Source organism: Bubalus kerabau, chromosome 5, assembly GCF_029407905.1.
Source record: "Bubalus kerabau isolate K-KA32 ecotype Philippines breed swamp buffalo chromosome 5, PCC_UOA_SB_1v2, whole genome shotgun sequence".
Classification (NCBI taxonomy): domain Eukaryota; kingdom Metazoa; phylum Chordata; class Mammalia; order Artiodactyla; family Bovidae; genus Bubalus; species Bubalus kerabau.
The window spans coordinates 14,414,135-14,435,272 of NC_073628.1; the positions used below are offsets into that span (position 1 = coordinate 14,414,135).

At 53.1% G+C, this 21,138-nt stretch overlaps 1 protein-coding gene across 1 annotated transcript in view; it reads left to right on the plus strand.

Annotated features, from left to right (window-relative positions):
- The window catches only part of VPS37C (VPS37C subunit of ESCRT-I), a 30,385-nt gene extending 9,247 nt beyond the window's left edge, over positions 1–21,138 (plus strand). The window contains exons 2-5 of the mRNA XM_055581138.1: positions 13,430–13,527; positions 16,902–17,073; positions 17,773–17,855; positions 18,817–21,138. Of these exons, the coding sequence (XP_055437113.1) occupies positions 13,435–13,527; positions 16,902–17,073; positions 17,773–17,855; positions 18,817–19,521 (1,053 nt within the window). The 5' untranslated portion in view covers positions 13,430–13,434 and the 3' untranslated portion in view covers positions 19,522–21,138. The remainder of the gene's footprint in view (positions 1–13,429; positions 13,528–16,901; positions 17,074–17,772; positions 17,856–18,816) is intronic.

The window sequence follows — 21,138 nt, forward strand, 5'->3', positions numbered from 1 at the left end:
GGTGTTAGAGAGATAAACAGAAGAGGGAAGGGGAAAGCAAATATATGGTGAGCTTCAGGGAAGGTTGGATGGAGTTAGAAGCAGTGTTTAAAAAACATTAATCCTTAGGTGCCTGACAATTTGGAGGTAGGAAGTCCCATTTTGGAGTTTGTGAAAGGGTAGCGATGGACGCACCTAAAAGACATTTGAACAACGACTAGATCAAACCTGGTGGTGGGCCTCAGAGGTGAAGGAACTAGCCTGGAGGGGAGAAGTGAGGATGGAAGGCTGCTGGAAGTGGAAATCAGGAGGGGAATCTAGTTTGGGGAGAAAAAAAGTGATAAGGGTGCCTTCCTGCACTTGGCACAGTAAATGGCTCATCATCCCTGGGTCTTCTCACTTGGAACCTGTCTCTGGGGAAAGAGGCATCAGATGGAGTTATTCAGGGACCTGAGGAGCATCCAGTCATGTAAATATTAATGTACTGATGATAATGCGCTCCAAAAGCCTTGTCCTGAGAGACCATACATCCCCCATAGATGTATGAGTCCCCTAATGTGTGTGGACCTTTGTTCAGATTGGTCTGGAGTCTGTTTCAGAAAGCCATATCCTTTGCTGCCTTCTGGAACCTGTTCTTTCAGAGTTCTCCCACATGGGCCTAGCTGGGAGCCTGGCAGGGTTGTCGGGCAGCACTTTACAACAATTCAGTTCAGTTCAGTCGTTCCGTCATGTCCGACTCTGCGACCCTATGAATTGCAGCACGCCAGGCCTCCCTATCCATCACCAACTCCCGGAGTTCACTCAAACTCACATCCATCGAGTCGGTGATGCCATCCAGCCATCTCATCCTCTGTCGTCCCCTTCTCCTCCTGCCCCCAATCCCTCCCAGCATCAGAGTCTTTTCCAATGAGTCAACTCTTCGCATGAGGTGACCAAAGTACTGGAGTTTCAGCTTTAGCATCAGTCCTTCCAAAGAACACCCAGGACTGATCTCCTTTGGAATGGACTGGTTGGATCTCCTTGCAGTCCAAGGGACTCTCAAGAGTCTTCTCCAACTTCACAGTTCAAAAGCATCAATTCTTCAGCGCTCAGCTTTCTTCACAGCCCAACTCTCACATCCATACATGACCACAGGAAAAACCATAGCCTTGACTAGACGGACCTTTGTTGGCAAAGTAATGTCTCTGTTTTGAATATGCTATCTAGGTTGGTCATAAGTTTCCTTCCAAGGAGTAAGTGTCTTTTAGTTTCATGGCTGCAATCACCATCTGCAGTGATTTTGGATCCCCCAAAAATAAAGTCTGACACTGTTTCCCCATCTTTTGAAAAAGTGTGAGAGTGCATGAATTAATGCTACCTAGCACTGGCTTGGTGGTTTTCCTAGCACCTCCAGAAGTTTTCGTGTTTATTTCTTGCTAAACTCTTACAACCATCCCATGAAGTTGGTAGAGTTACTCCCGTGTTACCAGTAAGAAACAGAATTAGGAGGCTGAATAATTTGCCCAAGGTTACATAACTAGTAAAAGGTCAAGTTGTTGAGTTAGTTGCTCAGTCATGTCTGACTCTTTGCAACTCCATGCACTGTGTCCTGCCAGGCTCCTCTCCCAGTCCATGGAATTCTCCAGACAAGAATACTGAAGTAGGTAGCCATTCCAGTCTTCTCCAGAGTATCTTCCCAACCCAGGGATCAAACCTGGGTCTCCTGCATTGCACGCAGATTCTTTACTGTCTAAAGCCCAGTAAAAGGTCAACCTGGGATTTAAATCCAGAATATTGGACTCTCAAGCCTTAAACTCTTTCCACTGCCTTTCACACTGTTTTAACTATTTAGCACTGGGAAGTATGGAGGGATCTCCGACCCCAATCCCAACTCCAGAAATTCCTTAGAAATAAAGGAAACAAAAGAAGTCTTCCTTCTGGAAGACTTCCGGTACATACCACCTTTTCAGATTGTCAAGGCAGGTCAGTTCGACGGTGTTTGGGGGCAAGTGAGAAGTGCATGATGGGTGGTTTGCTTTTGTCAAGTCCTGTGGGAAGTTAGGTGACCGAATGTCTGCTTACTTGATTTAACAGTTGAAATCGTCCTGGGAAAAGAAAATTTAATCAGGTCAGAACATATTTCCTCATTAGCAGTAGGCTTAGGAAGGTTTCTAAGGCAGCCACAGGTGTTTTTGTCACAAGGGGAGAAATGGGGCCATTTTCAAATAACATGCGGAGATTGAACTATGCAGGTTGCCTTGGTAACAGCTTCTTGTGCTGCCCTAGGGAGATGTGAAAAAGGGACAAGAAAAGCCAAGGCTTTTACAACTCGCCTTGCAGTGTGATTTCAGGCTTGAAGTAGTTGGCAAGGAAAGGTTGGCTGGTAAGGGTGAGGAGGGGAGTAATCAGAGCCAGTGCTTAAGCTCCTGGTGGAGCCAGGAAAACAGACGCACTGGCTCAGTCAGAGTTATGTATTATGGTTCAGAAATAGCAGTTATTTCCTTAACTCAGTATTGAACCCTGGAGACTCAGGAGTCACCTCAAATCATCGGATTGTCCCCCAGGAGGCAGAATAATTAATATTTATTCTGGACTCAGGAGATGACAAAGCCCTCTCAGGGCTGCTTGCTCATGCCAGGCACACATGCAGCCCCCAAGGTGGGATTATCATCATGCTGCCCATTTTACAGATGAGGAAACTGAGGTTAAGGGACGTGTTTGAGGTCACACAGCTAAGGAGCTGAGGAGCCAGAGCACAAACCTAGGACCTCAGTCCCCAGGTTCTGTTTCTGTTCTGCACCCAGCAGGAAGAGACGTAGCACTAATTGTTTATGCAGAAGCAAGGGGTGAGGGGCACCGCCAGCCATCTCTAGGGCTGCACACCTTACTCTGATCTGAGCGCCCTCCTGTTTAGAAAATGCTGAGTTATGCTTTCAGATTTAACTCCCCGTCCCCCGCCCTCTCCTCCGCCTGGCGAGTTTATCCTTGCACAGGATCTAATATCAGTTGAAAGTATTTGTTGTTGAGCTGAACAGTCCCAAGATAGGTCCTCACTGAACGGGAGCCATCAATACCTTTCTGTTTTCCCGCTTGAGGTCAGATCTGGAGGGCTGCCGAGCTGAGGCCTGGCAGGAGTCCCATCAGGACATTCTGCAGCCACCGTCTCAGGGAGTAGTGACCAAGGGCAGCGCTTTGGCCTCCATCCACCGGGGGTTCTGTAGTCACTTCGGGGCCTCATTATCTTCCACTCGATCGTGTTTCCCGTGTTCAAGGTACATGAGCTCGATTTCATTAAGATAGAGAGTAGTGGAAAGAAGATGAGGGCAAGACTGCAAGCAGCAGAACCAGTGGCCGGAGAGTTCGTGACCCCTCCCCACGCTGTGAGGTTTGGCAAGGCCAGGGTCGCACCTGGACACTGCCTCCTCGTCTCTGGCGGGCGCTGCTCCAGCTTGGTCAGCCCCTACACCAAGGCAGAAGCTGGGCTCCAGGACACCCGAGAAATGTCTGTCTCCTCACCCCTCTCACACGTGCCTTCCTTCTGCAGACTCTGTCCTCCCCGCATGTGTCTCTCATGGAAGGTGTGATGTCGATGTCAGGTGGCAAACCACAGCACACCCCGCGGTCGTTACAACTTTGAACTGGTTACTGAAATTTAAAAATGGGGAGATGTCACAGCTTGTGGGTTTCTAGCCTCCCTTGGAGACCAGGCAGGTCTGGTCACGCTGGGCCTGCCCTCCAGGAGGTGCCCAAGCTGGGATGGAGCTTTCAGGGGAGACAGTCTCTGACACACCTGCCTGGCTTGTGTAGGCATCTGGGTTTGTGAGCTATGTGGGGGTGAAAGCCCAGAGGAGAAAAAAGAAAGACAGGAAGGAAGGAAAGGAAAAGAAAAGAGAAAGTTTCTCTCTCAGTGAGCAATCAGTGATACATTGTCTCTTCTCAGTGAAGGGAACACAGATCAGCTCCTGTTCCTTTCCCAGCTCAGTCCCAGTCTGACCTCTGCCTCAGTCCCAATCTGATCTCCTTAGGGTGGGAGGTAGCACCCCCCACAGAGCTGTTGTCTCTGTGCCTGTGGACGCTCTGTGAGTGGCTCCTATGGCGGCCTTGCTGTCGCCTGCCCCTGACCCTCTGACTCCTGTTCTAACATCAGTCTCCTCTATAGGGAGGCCTCCTGGGCTCCCAGCACCCCAATCCCTCAGAGCTGACCCCCTACCAACTCCTCACTCCACTCTCACCTGTGTTCACTATGCTTCCTGTTGAGATGTTTGTTTTTAAAAAACCGAACTGAGTTCCTAGAGAGCATCAGTTTTAACATAAGTCTGTGTCTGGTTCGTAATCAGAAGTCAGTAAACATTTATTCCCCTCCCTCTGCTCCCACTTACCCTTCCTGCTTTCATCTGGAGCCCTGCTCTGTCCTTGCCTTATATTAACTCTTCCTTAAATGTTCATTCAGTGAAGCAGGAATAAATGAATGAAGGCTGAAGATAGAAAAAGCCCCACCTCATCACCCCGTGTCCCATGTGACTTGCCCACCAGCCAACTCCCTGCCGCCGGCTGTTTTGCTTAGCATTCCCTGCGCTGTATGTCAGCCTCTGCTGGGCCCTGGGGATACAGCGACCGACAAGAACTCTCCTTGCCATCAAGGGGCTTGCCTCTCCTCGCCTCACCTCTTCTCTCTTGGCCCCTCCCATGGGCAGTCTGCAGGCACTGCCCAAGAAGTGCCCAGTCTCCTTCTGGGCACTGTGGTAAGTGGGAGGGGGTCCAGTCCAGGGCCACAGTGCCGAGGACTGAGGTCACTGGAGTTGTTAGGCCTCCAGAGGCAAAAGCATATGGCCTATGTATCCCCAAGAGCTTCTCTGTAACCCTTCCCCGACCCCATCCTCCACTTGATGGCTTCCCTGGGTTGTGGCCACTTTGAGAACCACTGGTCTGGATTCCTCTGCCACTTTGGATGAACTGGAGGCAGAACACTGATGGCAGCAGATGGGTACCCCCAGACTTTGGGGGTACCTGCTTTGTGGGCCTGGGCAGAATACTGTCTGTTCTCCACCCCCATCCCCAACCCCTTCTACAAATTATGAGAAACGCTTGTTGCTCTCAGCCTCCACGGGTGTCTTGGGATCAGTCAGTGTCTGTGGACTTCTGAAGCAAAGGCATCAGAAATTAACTTGCAGGGGTGGGTGATGCCTCAGTAAATCTTGTGAGGTGGAACTTGCCCACTCCTCAGGTCAGCGGGCATCTTTGTGAGCCACCTCTACCCGGGAGACAGGGACTGGGAAGAGACAGGGACTGGGAAGAGCCAAGGTGATCAGCAGCTTGCCTGGGCTTGTAATCTCTGCAGCTCAGATAATGTTATAACTAAACACTACCCTCATCTCTCCTCTGTGTCATTTGTGAAGTCAGAATACCAGGATAGGATGGGACTCTGGCCTCTGGTAACAGTTTGTAGGAACTTGGGCAATACAGCCGTTTACAGGACCTTGCGCAGTACCCTGTTTGTCTCTGGCTTTCATCTCTGAAATAGGGGTAATCATACCCTGAGTTCACTTTACTTACTAGACAGTTTATATAAATTAATGGGAGAGTTTGCAAAGGGCTTTGATTTCAGAAGAAGGGAGCCATGGAACCATTAGGCTCCCTTTGACAAGGAAGGAAAATTGAGTGGAACACATTTGGTCGTGGGATCCTGAGCAGACCTCTTCCAGAGGAGATGGGGACCTGTGGCTCTTACACGGGCCAGCAGTGCCTTGTGGGGCAGTGTGAGCAGAGGCGACTGGGGGGCAGAGCCTGGTGCAAGGAGCAGCCAGCCAGGTCAGGGCTTCTAGGTCTGGCGTCCCCTCTCTTGTCTCCAAAGGGCTTCCCTGGTGGCTCAGACTGTAAAGAATCCACCTGCAGTACAGGAGACCTGGGTTCGATCCCTGGATCGGGAAGATCCCCTGGAGGAGGAAATGGTTACCCACTCCAGTATTCTTGCTTGGAGAATTCCATGGACAGAGAAGCCTGATGGGCTATAGTGCATCAGGTCGCAAGGTTACATGCCATTCTACCTCAGTTTCACCACCTGTGAAATGGGCATGATAGAATTGAGAGGGATGTTGAGGGATTCCCTGGTGGCTCAGGGATTCCCTGGTGGCTCAGAGGTTAAAGCTTCTGCCTGCAATGCAGGAGACTTGGGTTCGATCCCTGGGTCAGGAAGATCCCCTGGAGAAGGAAATGGCAACCCACTCCAGTATTCTTGCCTGGAGAATCCCATGGACGGAGGAGCTTGGTGGGCTACAGTCCAACAGGGTCACAAAGAGTCGGACACAACTGAGTGACTTCACTTTCACTTTCACTTTGAGTTAGAAACCAGAGAAGGTGGATTAAGAAGAAAAGCACTGTAGCCCACATCCCACTGTGGCCAAGTACATTTCACCTGAAAACTTGCTACATGAAAGAGATCTAATTCTGGTAGTGTGGAGAACATCAGAATTGCAGGCTGACCTCAAGGGTTTATTCTCATGACCTGCATGAAATGGAGCTGTTTCATACCTGAAGTTCTTGAGGCATTTCAAAAATGCATGCTTTGAAGTCTACAATGAAAGGGAATTGACACAAGAGAGGCTTTGTATGACCGTGGGACTGAGATGGTCTTTCTCCTGTCTTTGAGAGTAGCCATTTCCCTATCCTGAATATTCTTTGGAAGGACTGTTGCTGAAACTCCACCTGATGTGAAGAACTGACTCATAGGAAAAGACCCTGATATGCTGGAAAGGATTGAAGGCAAAAGGAAAAGGGGATGGCAGAGGCTGAGATGGTTGAATAGCATCACCGACTCAGTGGACTTGAATTTGAGCAAACGCCAGGAGGTAGTGGAAGACAGAGGAGCCTGGCATGCTGCGGTCCATGGGGTTGAAAAGAGTCGGACACGACTTAGCAACTGAACAATAGCAACAACGACAAATCTTTCCCAATCAGGGAATGGCAGAGAGTCATCACAAGAGGGTGGATGAATGCCAGGTTGAGCACATACCAGCATGTTCCCCACACAGAATGGAATCCTTTTCCCCAGCCAGCGGGCCTGATCCAGGGAGAGACGGTTTAATTAGGAGAGCTGTGTGTTTCAATTCCTTGCCCACTTTGGGGGTGAGTTCTCACTGCCTAAAAGACATGTGATTGTCCAGGTCACCAGGTAGATAGATGTGTCAGGGGTTTTTGCCACGGGAATTTAAAGCCATCAAACAGAGCCAGATGTGGGACTTCAGATGGCAGAGGAAGGTCCTCGTTTGGACGGCGGTTGGAGGGGGAGGCGACTCTGGGGGCCCGTGTGTAGTGGCAAAGGCAGACACACCCTGGAATCCCCTGGGGTGCTCACTTGATTTTTTTTCTAAATCGACCACCATTTTTTTTTTTTTTTTTTTTAGTTTTATATGCTTTTTATTTTTTAAAAAAAATTTAATTGGAGGATTATTGCTTTACAATATTGTGTTGGTTTCTGCCATACATCAACATGAATCAGCCATAGATATTCATATATCAAGATGAATAACCCCTCCCTCTTGAACCTCCCTCCCATTTTCCACCTGACCCCATCCCATCCCTCTAGGTCATCACAGGCCACCTGATTTGAGCTCCCTGCATCATCCAGCAAATTTCCCCTGGCTATCTGTTTTACATACAGTAATTTATATGTTTTCATGCTACTCTTTCAGTTCATCCCACCCTCTCCTTCCCTCCACTGTATCCACAAATCTGTTCTCTATGTCTGCATCTCCATTGCTACCCTGCTAGTAGGTTCCATCTTTCTAGATTCCACATATTTCCATTAATATATGATACTGGTTTTTCTGACTTACTTCACTCCGTGTAACATGCTCTAGGTTCATCCACAGGACTGACTCAAATGTGTTCTTTTATATGACTGAGTAATATTCAGTAATATATATGTACCATAATGTCTTTATCCATGCATCTGTCAGTGGATATCTAGGTTGCTTGCATGTCCTAGCTATTGTAAATAGTGCTGCAACAAACGTTGGGGTACATACGGCTCTTTCACTTATGGTTTTCTCAGGGTATATGCCCAGTAGTGGAGTTGTTGGATCATATGGGCTTCCAGGTAGCGCTAGTGGTAAAGAACCTGCCTGCCAGTGCAGGAGACAGAAGAGACGCGAGTTTGATTCTTGGGTTGGGAAGATCCCCTGGAGGAGGAAATGGCAACCCACCGCCATATTCTTGCCTAGAGAATCCCATGGACAGAGGAGCCTGGCGGACTACAGTCCATAGGGTCACAAAGAGTCCAGTATCACTGAAGTGACTTAGCATAGCACAGCACAGCATGGTAATTCTATTCCTAGGATTTTTTTTTTCTTTATTTAACACAAGAAACTCTCCTTTCTTGCTCAATATCTGCAGTGACTTATTACCAAACTTTGATGACAAGTTACATCCTTGCTGCTGTCCCTCTTCCTAGTGGAAGCAGCAGTCTCATACAGGTTTTAGCAACATCAGGCCCCCTTTGTGTGACCTTGGACTTTCAAGCCCTGGGGGAAGACTTGGCCGCTTTGCTGTCACAGACTCACCCACGATCACCCACATACACTACAAATTCACAAAGGATGGACATGCACACCTGATGCACAGAGGCGTCCGTACTACCCTTTGGGCAGCCCCAGTAGAAAAAGAGATGAGAATGTTGTAAAATAACTTGAAAGTTTTAGAAAGATTTGGTTTTAGTGACTTTCTTCTAATCAAAACATTTCCATTTTGGGGAGAAGGGTAGCAGAGGGAAAGTGGCTGGTGAAACCCATCAGGGAAGCCAGGCCTCTCGGGGGGCTACAGGGGGTCCAGCATCAGCGCCTCTTGCTCGTGATGAGCCCCCAGGACCCCCTCAGCCCCCCACCCCCCAACACCCGGCCTGCATACAGGGTGAGTCTCCTGGCCTGCTTGAAGCCTGGCGGCGTGGCAGGTGTACCCGTTGAATGGATCTGCCTGCGGAGGCCGCAGCACTGGGGCTGTCCTCTCCAGACTACACCCACGTTCTGCTGGTTGGTCTGGATGCTGCAGTGGCCTCACTCGGTGATGCTCAATGCACACCCAGAGTTAAATCCCGGAGGGAAAGAACCCTGTTCTCACATGCCAGACCCCCTTCCATGCCTGCATGAGCCAGGCCATCAGCACCCAGAGGGCAGTGCATGTGGAGGCTTGGTAGACACTCGGCAGAAAAAGCACAGGGAGATTGAGCCCCCTGAAAACGTCATTAAAATTAAATTAGTCGTTTATGCTAAGTGAGGGAAGTCAAGGCAGGGGAAAGCCAGATGCTCTATGATTTCACTAAAAAACAAATGAACAAGCACAGCCTAACAAAAACAGAGTCATAGATACAGAGAACAAACAGGCAGGGGTGCGGTGGGGTGAGGGAGAACCAAGGGGTACAAACTTGCAGCTGCAAAATAAAGGAGTCATGCGGGGGTCAGGTGTACAGTGCGGGGAGTACAGTCAATAACTAATATCTTTGTAGGGTGACTGAGCGTAACCAGACTTGTCCTGGTGGTCATTTTGGAATGTATGGAAGCAAATCACTGTGTTATATACCAGGAACTAGCAAGATTGTAGGTCAATCACACTTCAAAGAACAAATATACAAATAAACTTAGAAAAAGAGATCAGGTTCATGGTTACTCGAGACGGGGATGGGGAGTGGGGGAGAGGAATTGGAGGAGGACCATCAAAAGGTACAAACTTCCATTATAGGGTAGATAATCAATAGGGATGATAAAGATATCAAGATAAATATAATTGATAACAGTTTATAAATTTTACTTATAAAAATGCAATTTATAGAGACAACGTAAGTGTAATTAACACCATGTTACATTTGAAAGTCATTAAGAAGGAAAGTCCTGAGAGTTCTCATCACACACACACATACACGTTTTTTCCTATTTCTTTAATTTTGTTACCTGTAGGAAATGATGGATGTTCCCTAAAATTATGGTCATCATCTCATGATATGAGTCAAATCATTATGTTCTATACCTTAAACTTATACAGTGCTATATGTGAGTTCTATCTCAGTAAAACTGGAAAGAAGGGAAGGAAGGAAGGGAGAGAAAGGAAGGAAGGGGGGAAGAAAGAAAGAATGAATAAATCGTGGAGATGCTGAAGCTCTGGGTCTAGGGAACTTGGGACTCTGGCTTTCAGCAGGGACCCCCGGCAATGCTGCTGCAGATGGTGAGAGGAGTCTTGGACTGATTCAGGCACTGCCCCCTCTAGGCCTGGTGACCCTGGACACCTCTCTGAGCCTCATCTCTGAGGTTGGATAATAGCGAGACTCACTGTGTAATGAGGTTATGGGCGTCCTGGTGACAACAAAAACGTATGTAGTGCTACAGTGTGCCAGGCACTGCTGTTTTACAGCTGGAGAAACGGGCACAGCGAGATTAAATAACACACCTAGTAAGTGGCAGAAATGAGCTTCAAACCTAGGCAGTCTGGCTCCTGAGTCTATGCACCTAACATCTAAGGCCAGTGGTTCTCAAAGTGTGTTCCAGGGGATCTCTGAGAACCCTGTCAGGCTGTCCATGAGGTCAGAGTGGTTTTTGTAACCTAGGGCATTATTTTCCTTTTTCCTTTCTTTCTTGAATGAGTACACAGGGAAGTTTTCAGAGGGTTCATGACACAACATCCTTCTGACGGCAAGTGTGTGTATGCTTTCGTGTTCTTGTGTTTTAAGAATCCTTCACTTTTAATTTTGATATTTATCAATAGCTAAGATCCACATAAACGAGAACTCTTTGAGGTCTCCATAGTGTTAGGAGTGACAGGTGTCCTGAGACCGAAAAGTGTGCCATCGGCTCTTGAAGCTGTGCTGCCTTGAATGTGGTCTCACCGTGTGTGGCTGGGGCACCTCCCATGGTAAGTGGTCGGGGGAGAGTGGGGGCCCATCCCAGGGAATGGGTGCGTGGTGAGCGTGTCTGGACCTGCTGGGGCCCTCTCAGGTGGCACAGCAGAAACTGCACTGTTTGTCTGCAGCCAGCCAGCTGCCCACACTGGAGCATCCATCCCCAGTCTGAGGGTGTCTCTGTGCCCAGCCCTAACTTTGGAAAGGAACAGACATCCTCGTGTGGCAGGTCCCTCCCCTCGTGGTGGAGCCAGGCCAGCTGCCACTGAGGCCCGCAAGTCTGGGCTGTGTTGGAGGCTTTAGTAACCAATAAGTAACTTCCACAGCATTGGAGCCTTCTGTCAGCATTTGTTTTAGGCCAGGTCTCACGCCGAGCCAGCGCTTTGCCTGTGTTGACCATTGCACTGACCCATTTTACAGACGAAGAACCTGAGGCCAAGGGTGAGTTCACTGAGCCACTTCCCACAATGGCAAGTGGCAGACCTGGGACTCAGACGAGATCAGTCTGACGGAGCCCAGGCCCCTGACATTCCAGGTCTGCAGAATGTTGCTCCGTGGCCCTTGCTCGTCTCGCTCATGGCGTACTCAGTAGGTTTGTAGAATAATAAATGCAGGGGGGAAGCCTCCCCAGTGGTCTTCCCTGGTGGCTCAGTGGTAAGGAATCTGCCTGCCAATGCAGGAGACATGGGAGATATGGGTTTGATCCCTGGGTCAGGAAGATCCCCTAGAGAAAGAAATGGCAACCCACTCCAGTATTCTTCCCTGGGAAATCCCATGGACAGAAGAACCTGGCAGACTGCAGCGCATGGGGTCACGAAAGAATCAGACTTAGTGACTAAACAGCAACAAGGGGGGGCCTCCCCAGTTCTGCTCCTTCCCCAGACCCTCACTGTCAACCTTTAGACCAAGCTTGTTGGGAGTCTCAGAGTGAGGTGTAGACAGAGTGCAGAATTCTGACTCTGCCCCTTGTAACCTTTCTGATTGCCACCCACCAGTGGGACAGTTGCCCCCACCTCACAGGAGCAGGAAAGGCGGTGCGTTGTAAAACTCGCACCACGGTGCGCAGTCCCTAGTGGCCTCCATTGCACATGACCAGCAGCGAGCCGTCGTCTTTCTCAGAATCTGGCCTTTGACCAGCTGCGTCCACATCTCCAGGAGATTTCTGGGCCCCACTCTGGCCTACAACGCAGGGCTCTGAGGGTGCAGCTGTGGCTCCTGCGTTCTCAGCAAGCATCCCCCCACCCCGGGGGGTTCAGGTGCTCAGCAAAGCTTGACATCCTTATCGTGGAGGTTGGGGGCAATATTCAGTCCTCAGTAGGTAACAGAAAGTGGGGGTGGCCCTATAGAGGTCTGTCGGTCAGGTGACCATTTAATCGGTTGTCTAAACCAGGACACTTCGGAAAATGAAAGGGGGCACCTTTAATAGCTACACTGGCGCAGGAAGGCTGAACCTGGCCTTCCTGGCAGAGGTGTCACGTGGTCTCCGTTGATGGGTTTCTCCTTCGTCTTTCTGCTGCCCTGGATGCTCCTAGTCCAGATGAGGAAGCAAGCCTGGAGGTCACCTCTGGCCACACAGCCATAACCCTGGGCCTGGACTCCACGGTGCCCCCTCAGCCCAGTCGTCATTCCCGCCGAGCCATAGCACAGGGGGGCGATGGGGACTCTGGGTTTCTGTAGCATCGGGATCCTAGGAAAACTGGCAGAGCCTTTGTAGTGAAAAATCTGGGCTATAAAACACGTGTCTGAAAATGATGAGAATAGAGGATGCTGTCAGCGGAAGGGAAGTGAGCCCTGAGTGTGTTAGTGCTTCCTCTTCTCCCTGGAGCTCCGTCCTCCTGGGGCCTGGCTGTGACCTCGTGTCACACAGTCATCAATCCATATCCCCCTGGGCAGAGTGATGGGGAGAGGGCCGCGGAAACCAGCTCTTCCATCGAAGCAGGCGTCCTGTTCGGGTCGGTCGATTTCCTTTCCTTCTGATACCCGCAGGGGCCAGTTTGGTGGCAATTTCTGGTTCTTCTCTGATGAGGACATGCATGTGACAGTTCGTTTTTGTGGCACATGAGGGTTCATTTTGTGGCACGTGGAGCTGCAGAGAATGTTTGTGGCAAACCCAAGGTGATTCTTGTGCTAAACATGACAGGCAGGGAGGCACCCGAAGCCGGCAAGACATTTCTGTTCAAACAGAAATAGACACCTCCTAGAGTGTGTGCTGGCATCAGGGCTCGCAGGCAGCCTTGGGCCAAGTTTAGCCTCTGTTCCTGCCTGTCTGCCTCCCTCCTCCTGCCTTTCCTGTCTGCTTCTTGGAGAGCTTCATCTAGCACCTCCAGGAATCGTGGTTTTGCCTCTGGCCGCCCGGTTCCTCTGCGTATCCTGCGGTTCATGGTTTGAGTGAAGGAGCAGCTTCTTGGTTTCCCTGGAAACGGGGGATGAGCAGGGTAGCTGGACTGTGCCCTCCCTGGGCCTCCCTGTGGACTGGCAGCATCGCTGGGAAACTCCAGTTGGTCTTTTGTTAAACATGGGTGAACATGGGCTCGGGGGTCCCTTCCACCTGAGCCGCCCCTCTCTCACTTCAGTGTCCTTCTGTGATCCCAGGAAAGATGGAAACGCTGAAAGACAAGACCCTGGAGGAGCTGGAGGAAATGCAGAACGACCCAGAGGCCATCGACCGACTGGCCCAGGACTCCCCGGAGGTAGGGGAGGCTATCATGGGGCCAGAGATGGCGGATGGGACTGGGGCCCTCAGGGATGCTGGCTTGTTGGGAGTTTGGGCCAGGTCTCTTTCCCTTTTCTGTGGCCTTCTCCCTGATTTGGGCCCAGCCAGAGGAGCCCCTGGGGTCTCAGTCTGGTTCCTGGGCCCTCTGGGAGTTCTGGGGAGGGGGGAAGGGCAGGGCCAGGGATCCCAGGGCCCCCAGCCAACTCTGGCTCCCAGTGTCTTCAGGGACTCGCTTGCCCCTGGAGCCCCTACCCTGTTGCTCCAGCCTGGGTTTGGAGGCATTTCTAAAAGCACTGGGTCTGTCGTGTAGCCACTTTTCGCCTACAACCTTGTTTGGCCCTGCATCTCTAGGAGAGCCATTCTGGGACTGGGATTAGCTCATCTCCTGTTTAATCCCTTTCAATCATAACACACACCTAATCACCTACAGCTCCTAGTCACCACCCTCATGGGAATAAGCCACCTTCTGAAAGTACAGAGCTTTACATTTTATAAAGGGCGCTCCCTGCCCTTCCCATCACCTTGACCCTGCAAGGTCAAAGAGGTCAGTTGACCAGATGTGGCTGCAGAGCTGGCCGTGTGCCTGGCCATGCCTTGAGTGGCCGCAGTCCGCACGCCGCCGCCTCCTGCCTCTGATGGTTGGGAGACACAGACATTTCAGCGAGATCATTGATCGGCCTTTGGCGTGTGCTTCTGTCTTTGCTGATGAACCGTGCAATTTGTCTCTTCTGTATATTCACAGTGTCTGACCCCAGAAAAGGGAAGCCTAGCCATCCAACTTCTCCTGCCTCTGCCTCTGCAGACCTCTTCCCTCTGCATGAGGGGCTGTGCAGCCAGACCTGCTCCTGGCTCCTTCCTTGCCGGTGCTCCGGCTGCCCCACCACCCCTCTGCCTGCAAGAGCAGCCTTCGCCAGGGCTGGAGGGCACGGGGTGCAGGGCAGGGTGTGAGGGGAAGCCTGGGGCCCAGATGTGGTGCGTCCAGCCACCCAGAGCGAGACTGGTCTTGGTTAAACTCCAAGGCTGCCTCCTAGAGAGAGTGAGGCTGTGAGCTCAGCCAGGGCCCAGGTCTAAGCTAACTCAATGCCGGCCTTCATCCCCTGTCTTCACATGTTAAACACCAAGTGCTTTTCCAGTCTGCCGCGAGCACAGTGTGACAGGAACGCCAAGGCCTGTTCTCAAGGACACAGAACTTCGTAGAAACAGGCCAAATTACATAATTAGAATTCATTGACCTCCAAGCCGGGCAGGCCCATGGGAGGTGTGGCGAAGCACAGAATCACAGAAAATGTCAGCAGAAACAACCTCGTGGGCAAAAGGCAAGTTGAGTTTGTGACATGCAGCTGTGCCTGACTAATTGATTTGAATTCTCGGAAGGGAAGAACACTCACGGGATCGCGGGGAAGTGAAGAATGAGATCTGTAGACTCATGAGACCCCGTGGACAGGGTTCCTCCCGTGGGCTGTGAGACATGAACATCGCTCTGGGATTCAAGGAGGGATAGGAGCTCACTGAGTTTGGGTTGTGGACATTGCTTGGAGAAAAGAGCAGGGGACCGACTCCCTGTGGAACAGTGTGTGTTCTGGGGTCTTCTGGGTGGGGTGCTTGAACTGTCTTATTGACCTCTTATAATGGGGTCAAGGGCTTCATTGTGAACTCCTGATGGAAAAAGATTTGGGGGAGGCTCTGGTGAGAGGGGCCAGAAACAGGTAGGACCAGGTTTAGGGGAAAGTGTCCAGCATAGATTTACTGGCTAAAACCCAGGGAAAAGGCAGTGGTGATATAAAGAGGACACGTCCACTGGGGATCTGGGGCCCCTTAAGGGGCAGCTGAACAGGGCACTTCAGGCACCCCTCTGGGTCTGCCACATAAGAGAAGGAAAGCTTTCACGGCTGATGAAAATGAGATTGGAACCCCACAGTGCTGGTGTCCTGAGTCAGAGCCCTTGCTGAGCGCTCCAGAGGGTATTTGTCAGCCAGGTATTGACAGCCAGGTGAGGGAGCAGACCCGGGAGGCCGTGGCCAGGCCCCACAATTTCTGGTAGCCATGGCAGTCCTCTTTCCAGTCTGGAGCTCAAAGGGCAGGCTCCCAGCCCACCCCAGAGCACAGGGCTCCAGGCGCCCCGAAACCCCTTCCTCTAGGACGCCCACGGCTTCCTGCGTCTGCTCGGGGTCAAGCCAGTCAGGCGGGGCTCGCCATGTGCGCACCATGGTGGAGAAGCTGCTCAGTGGTTCCTGATGGAAGCCAGTCTTGCCAAGCTGCGCCCTGAACCCAGCTGGGGCTCAGAGTGGCGTGTAGTCACCCTGGTGACATGCTGGTGTGTAGTCCCCGCTCCTACAGGGGTGTGGGTCTGTTTCTCCACCCTCCTCTCCCTGATAAATGGATGGGGCTTCAGGTCAGAGTGGGTCTGGAAAGGGTTTCTGAGGCTGCCACCTCACGGGCTGGCGACCACAAAGGACCTCGCTGAGGGGAAGAGCGCCACTCAGCCTGGGGACGTGGTCTCAGCCAGGCTTGTGCAGGGGCTCACCTGAGGACTCCCCTACAGTTCTCCAGGGGGCCCCCTGTTAGCTCATCTGCGTAGCTTCTCTGCAGGACACACACGTGGAGGAGTCAGGACAGGTCTGTCTGGAATCGGTGTCTCAGGCTGGCCCTGGCTTTCCCACTCCTCAGACTAACTTTATTTGGGGGCCTCCTTGTGTGTCCAGCCTGTGTTCTGGTCTTTTGTTAGTGCATCTCAGAGGAAGTCTCTTGCCTCTGAATCCTGGGGATGAGTGGTTGGTTCTTTTGGTCCCTTCCTTCCTAGGAAGCCTCTGACTCCCCCTGCCCCCTCCCTGGAGCTCCACACAGCCCACGGCAGGCTCCTCCAGCTCGTCACATGTCCCTCTGTGCCAGCTCCCCATGTGCCTCTGCCACAGAGGCTGTTTGGTTAAGGTTTTGTGAGGTATCTGGGTCAGAGTGCTTTGCTCAGAGTTCGAACCCAGGTCCATCTGACTCTGGGCTTCCCAGGGGGCACTAGTGGTAAAGAATCCGCCTGCCAGTACAGGAGACTTAAGAGACATAGGTTCGATCCTTGGGTTGGGAAGATCCCCTAGAGAAGGGCCTGGCAACCCACTCCCTTGGAGTAGCCTGGAGAATCCCATGAACAGAGGAGCCTGGCCAGCTACAGTCCACAGTGTCACACAGAGTGGGACGCCACTGAAGTGACTTAGTATGCACTTAACATGCCATCTGACTCTAACTAGGGGCTGAGTGTTGCCTGGCTTCCCCTCGGTAAGCAACAGGTCCCAGGAGCCCCTGGCCCAGCCCACCGGGAGCTGAGTGGCAGGTCTCATGGTCAGGTGTCTTGTCCTATAGGTCCAGGATCTGCAGCTGGAGCGGGAGATGGCGCTGGCCACCAACCGCAGCCTGGCCGAACGGAACCTGGAGTTTCAGGGTCCACTGGAGATCAGCCGCTCAAACCTCTCAGACAAGTACCAGGAGCTCCGGAAGCTGGTGGAACGGTGCCAGGAGCAGAAGGCGAAGCTGGGTAGGTGGCCAGCCCCGGGAATGTGCACCAGGGGTGCCTCTCTTCACTCAGGGTCCCTGTTCCCCATGGGGCTAGGGGAGCTGCTGGAATCTCCTAGAAAAACAGATTCCCTCCCCCTCCCCAGAACAGGAAGAGGCCAGCAGTTACTGCAGGTTACCACATCCCCAGCCTGGCTAAGTGCTTTAGCAGCCATCTAAGGGTAGGTCCTGTCATTGTTCTCATATCGTAGATGAGAGGAGTGAGACTCAGAGAGACGCCAGAGCTTGGCCAGGGCTCCGTGGCTACACAGAGGTGGAGCTGGGATTTGAATCTGGAGAGCCTGGTCTGGGCTTTCGTGTCCCAGCCTGCCGTCTGAGGAGGTGAGGGGCATCTGGTCCTCAAGGTGGAGGACTTGACGCTCAGACAGAGGAAGTAACCCCCTGGGCAGATTAGGCTGGGTGGGCAGAGCCTGAGGCCTCTTGCTTTCCTGGCCAGCATGGGGAGCCTGGGAGCCAGGGAGCCAGGGTCTGTTCACTGAGCTCCTGTCAGCTCAGGAAGCTGACTAGAGGGAACCGGCAGAAGGGAGTTCTGCTGAGACCCCAGGGCAGAGGCAGGGCCCCTGGCACATAGGACTCTCCAGAACCCTTGCCAAAACCTCAGCCTCTATCACAGCATCAAGAAGCACTTTTGAAATATCAACCTTTCTGCCCTCCCTTCCAGAGAAGTTCTCCTCAGCACTGCAGCTAGGGACCTTGTTGGACCTTCTGCAGATCGAAAGCATGAAGATTGAAGAAGAGTCCGAGGTGAGGCAGCTGTTGACACCCGGTCTTCCTTGCAGAGTTGGCCCCTGCAGCAGATGAACACTGACCAGGTGGACACTGGCTCCATGGCCACTAGCACAGCCCAGCCAGGGGCTGTGGGTCCTGGCAGCGCCTTCCACCCAGAGCCGGTCTGCACACAGAGAGTGAAGAGAGGCCAGAGGGCAGCAGAAGAGACCAGGCAGCCCCAGGAGAGGGGAGAAGCCGGGAGTCCCGCTCCTCGGGAGCAGGAGCTCTTGTCCTGAGTACCCGCATCTGCAGGGCACAGGACCGGGCTCTAGTAGATGGCAGAGGTGAATGGTCCCTCCACCTGTAGTCCCCGTGGAGGCCCTTTTGGATGCAGGGAACGGGAACCCAGTCTCACTAGTTGAAGTGGAAATGGACTATGGATGGCACAGCCCTGGGGCAGCTGCAGGCCTGGAGGGGGAAGGCAGTGAGCAGGTACCTTCGAGGGCTGAAGCCAGGCCCCCAACCCCTCCCCTCTCCTGGCGGCTCTCTCTTGCTTCCCTCTGGGCCCGTCTTCACTCTCTATGGGCAGACTGGCTCTCTCCACATCTCTTTGCCCTCTGCCAAGCCCCTCAGCCCCTGCCTGGGCTGGGTTGTGCTAGTGACCAGGGAGCCAGTGTTCACCTGGTCAATCGACACCCAGTTTAGCATCTGGCATGAGCCTGGCATGATGGCGGGGTGGGGAACAGCAGTGGCGTGACAGGTGGTCCCCACCCTCCGGGAGCTGACATCTTGGTGGGGGAGACAGGATAAATTAAACCCGTGCTTGTGTAATAATATATCACCAGTGAGAAGAGCCATAGAGAGAAATTCCCAAAGCAAGGGACAAAGAAGGCCTGGCTGGGGTGGGGATGGGGGCTGCAGCTGACCTCTGACCCAGCGGTATTCAGGTGGCCTCCATCCCGGCAGACCCGATGCCACTGGAGCTTGTGTCTTCCAGGCCATGGCTGAGAAGTTCCTGGAGGGCGAGGTGCCCCTGGACACGTTCCTGGAGAATTTCTCCTCCATGAGAACACTGTCCCATCTGCGCCGGGTTCGCGTGGAGAAGCTCCAGGATGTGATGAGAAAGCCCAGGGCCTCCCTGGAGCCGGCCGGGGACGCCCCTCCTCCGCGCCCTCCCCCGCCACTGCGCCCCGGCCCCCAGACAACGCCCCCGCCAGCCGAAGACGCTCAGCCCCAGCCGCCGCAGCCCTCAGTGGTCCCTCCCTACCCTTTGCCCTACAGCCCCTCTCCAGGCATGCCCGTGGGCCCCACCGCCCATGGAGCGCTCCCGCCAGCTCCGTTCCCCGTGGTGTCCCAGCCCTCCTTTTCCTACAGTGGGCCTTTGGGGCCCCCGTACCCCGCAGCCCAGCCAGGAGCCAGGGCCCCTTCAAGCTACTCCTGGTCCCCGCAGAGGAGCATGCCACCCCGGCCGGGCTATCCTGTGGCCCCCACTGGTGCCTCTGGGCCCGGGTACCCTGTGGTGGGGGCCCGGGCCCCCAGTCCTGGTTATCCTCAGCAGCCCCCCTACCTCTCAACAGGAGGAAAACCTCCATACCCCACACAGCCCCAGCCCTCAGGCCCCCTCCAGCCCCCCTACCCCCCCGGGCCTGCTCCTCCCTATGGGTTCCCCCCGCCTCAGGGTCCCACCTGGCCTGGCTATTAGGCATAGTCCTGGCCCTCGGCCCTTCCCTACTCCCACCTGTACCACAGCCTTCAGCCCACCCCTTGCTGAGATTCGAGGCTAAATTGGAAGTGGAGTTGGCTCCACGTGGACTCGTATCGTGCCCGGGAGCCTGAGGGGACCCAACTGGGAGCGCACCGGCTGACCAGGCACTGTGACTGGCTTGGCCGCACCAGGCGGTCCCAGGGCCTGCGGGCCTCCCAGGGGAAAGGAGGACCTGGCTTCTGTGGCTGGCTGTAGCTCTCCTGGTGCTCGCCAGGCAGGAAGTTCAGTCCTCCCCGTGTGCCCGCACCTGTGGACATCTCGTGACTGCACAGACTCACGGATGCCTGAACCCAGTGCGGAGTTATCTCAGCAAGGGGCTGGCCGGCCCCTGCTCACCCCCTCCTCTTCTCTGGGATTTAGCAAGTGCAACCACGGTGCCCACTCTAATAGAGGCAGCTCTCTGTGTCTCTTGGTGCGTTCAAGGATGGCCCACCGCACGTTCCATGGCAGAGTTGGATCAGGGGGAGAGAACAGAGTTAGGCAAAACAATGAGTGATTTTCACATCACATAAAGCCATAACAGGACTCTGACAGACGGATGTCAGGTCAGCTTGTACTGTGTGCTGCCGTTTGAACAGCAGCAGCAGTACCCGTGCAGGGAGCAGGCCGAGGATTGTGGAGGCGGATCCCAGACCTTGCTGGCCCTGGTTGGAGAATCTAGGGGCTGCCTTGGACCCTCTGGCTGCAGGAGAGGGGGCAGTTCTGGTCCAAGAGACTGTGATCACATCAGGGGCTCATTTAGGAGCAGAAGGCCAGGTTGCCTCCCTGGCCACCTCTCTTGTCTGGGATCTCCCTGCTTCTGGTTGACTTCTGTGGCTCAGCCCCCTCCTGTCCACTCCTTTAGTGCCTTGAATCTCATCCACGGCAGCCCCCTCCCTTCCTTTGACTCTCTCCTGTAACTCTTCACGACCCCCTAAAGCCCTCCTAAGACAGACATCAAAAGATGCCCTAACAGTTACTTCCCCTGTGGTGCTTTGTAAAACACCATCACTATGTCAGAGTCATTTCTTTGCATCTCTCTTATCTTCAGAATGTAAAGGGCAGGGACTATGACTCTGAGCCACACAGAGGCCCCACCACGCTGGGGCTTTCAGCACCCAGTTCGGTAATAAAAAATGACAATAGACCAAAGGGAGTTGTGATGAATGAAACATTACCTTGGTTGTTACCAGATGTGAACCAGGTCTCCCGGGCAGACTCTGGAGCTGCTATCTGTTAGGAAGTCATATGTGCCTTGAATTGTCCATTACCCGAGTACCCAGCACCTGGTGGGCCTGGGGTGCTGGGGGCCAAAGATGAAACTTGACCTTCTGGTGCCTGCCCCTCCCGCCGCACCCCGCCCCGCCCGGCCTGCATGCCATCAGAGGGTACGTGCGATGAGATGCTCAGTCAGCCCTGTCGGTCCCTGACCAGTTGTGCTTGCTTCTCATAAGTTATTTATACAGAGAAATCACTAATGGACTCTACTGGTTCTAGTACTTCTGTACTGGATGAGCGATCGCTGGTATGTTTGTATAATTAATTGCCATAATAAACTTTGATGAGTTACGAGTA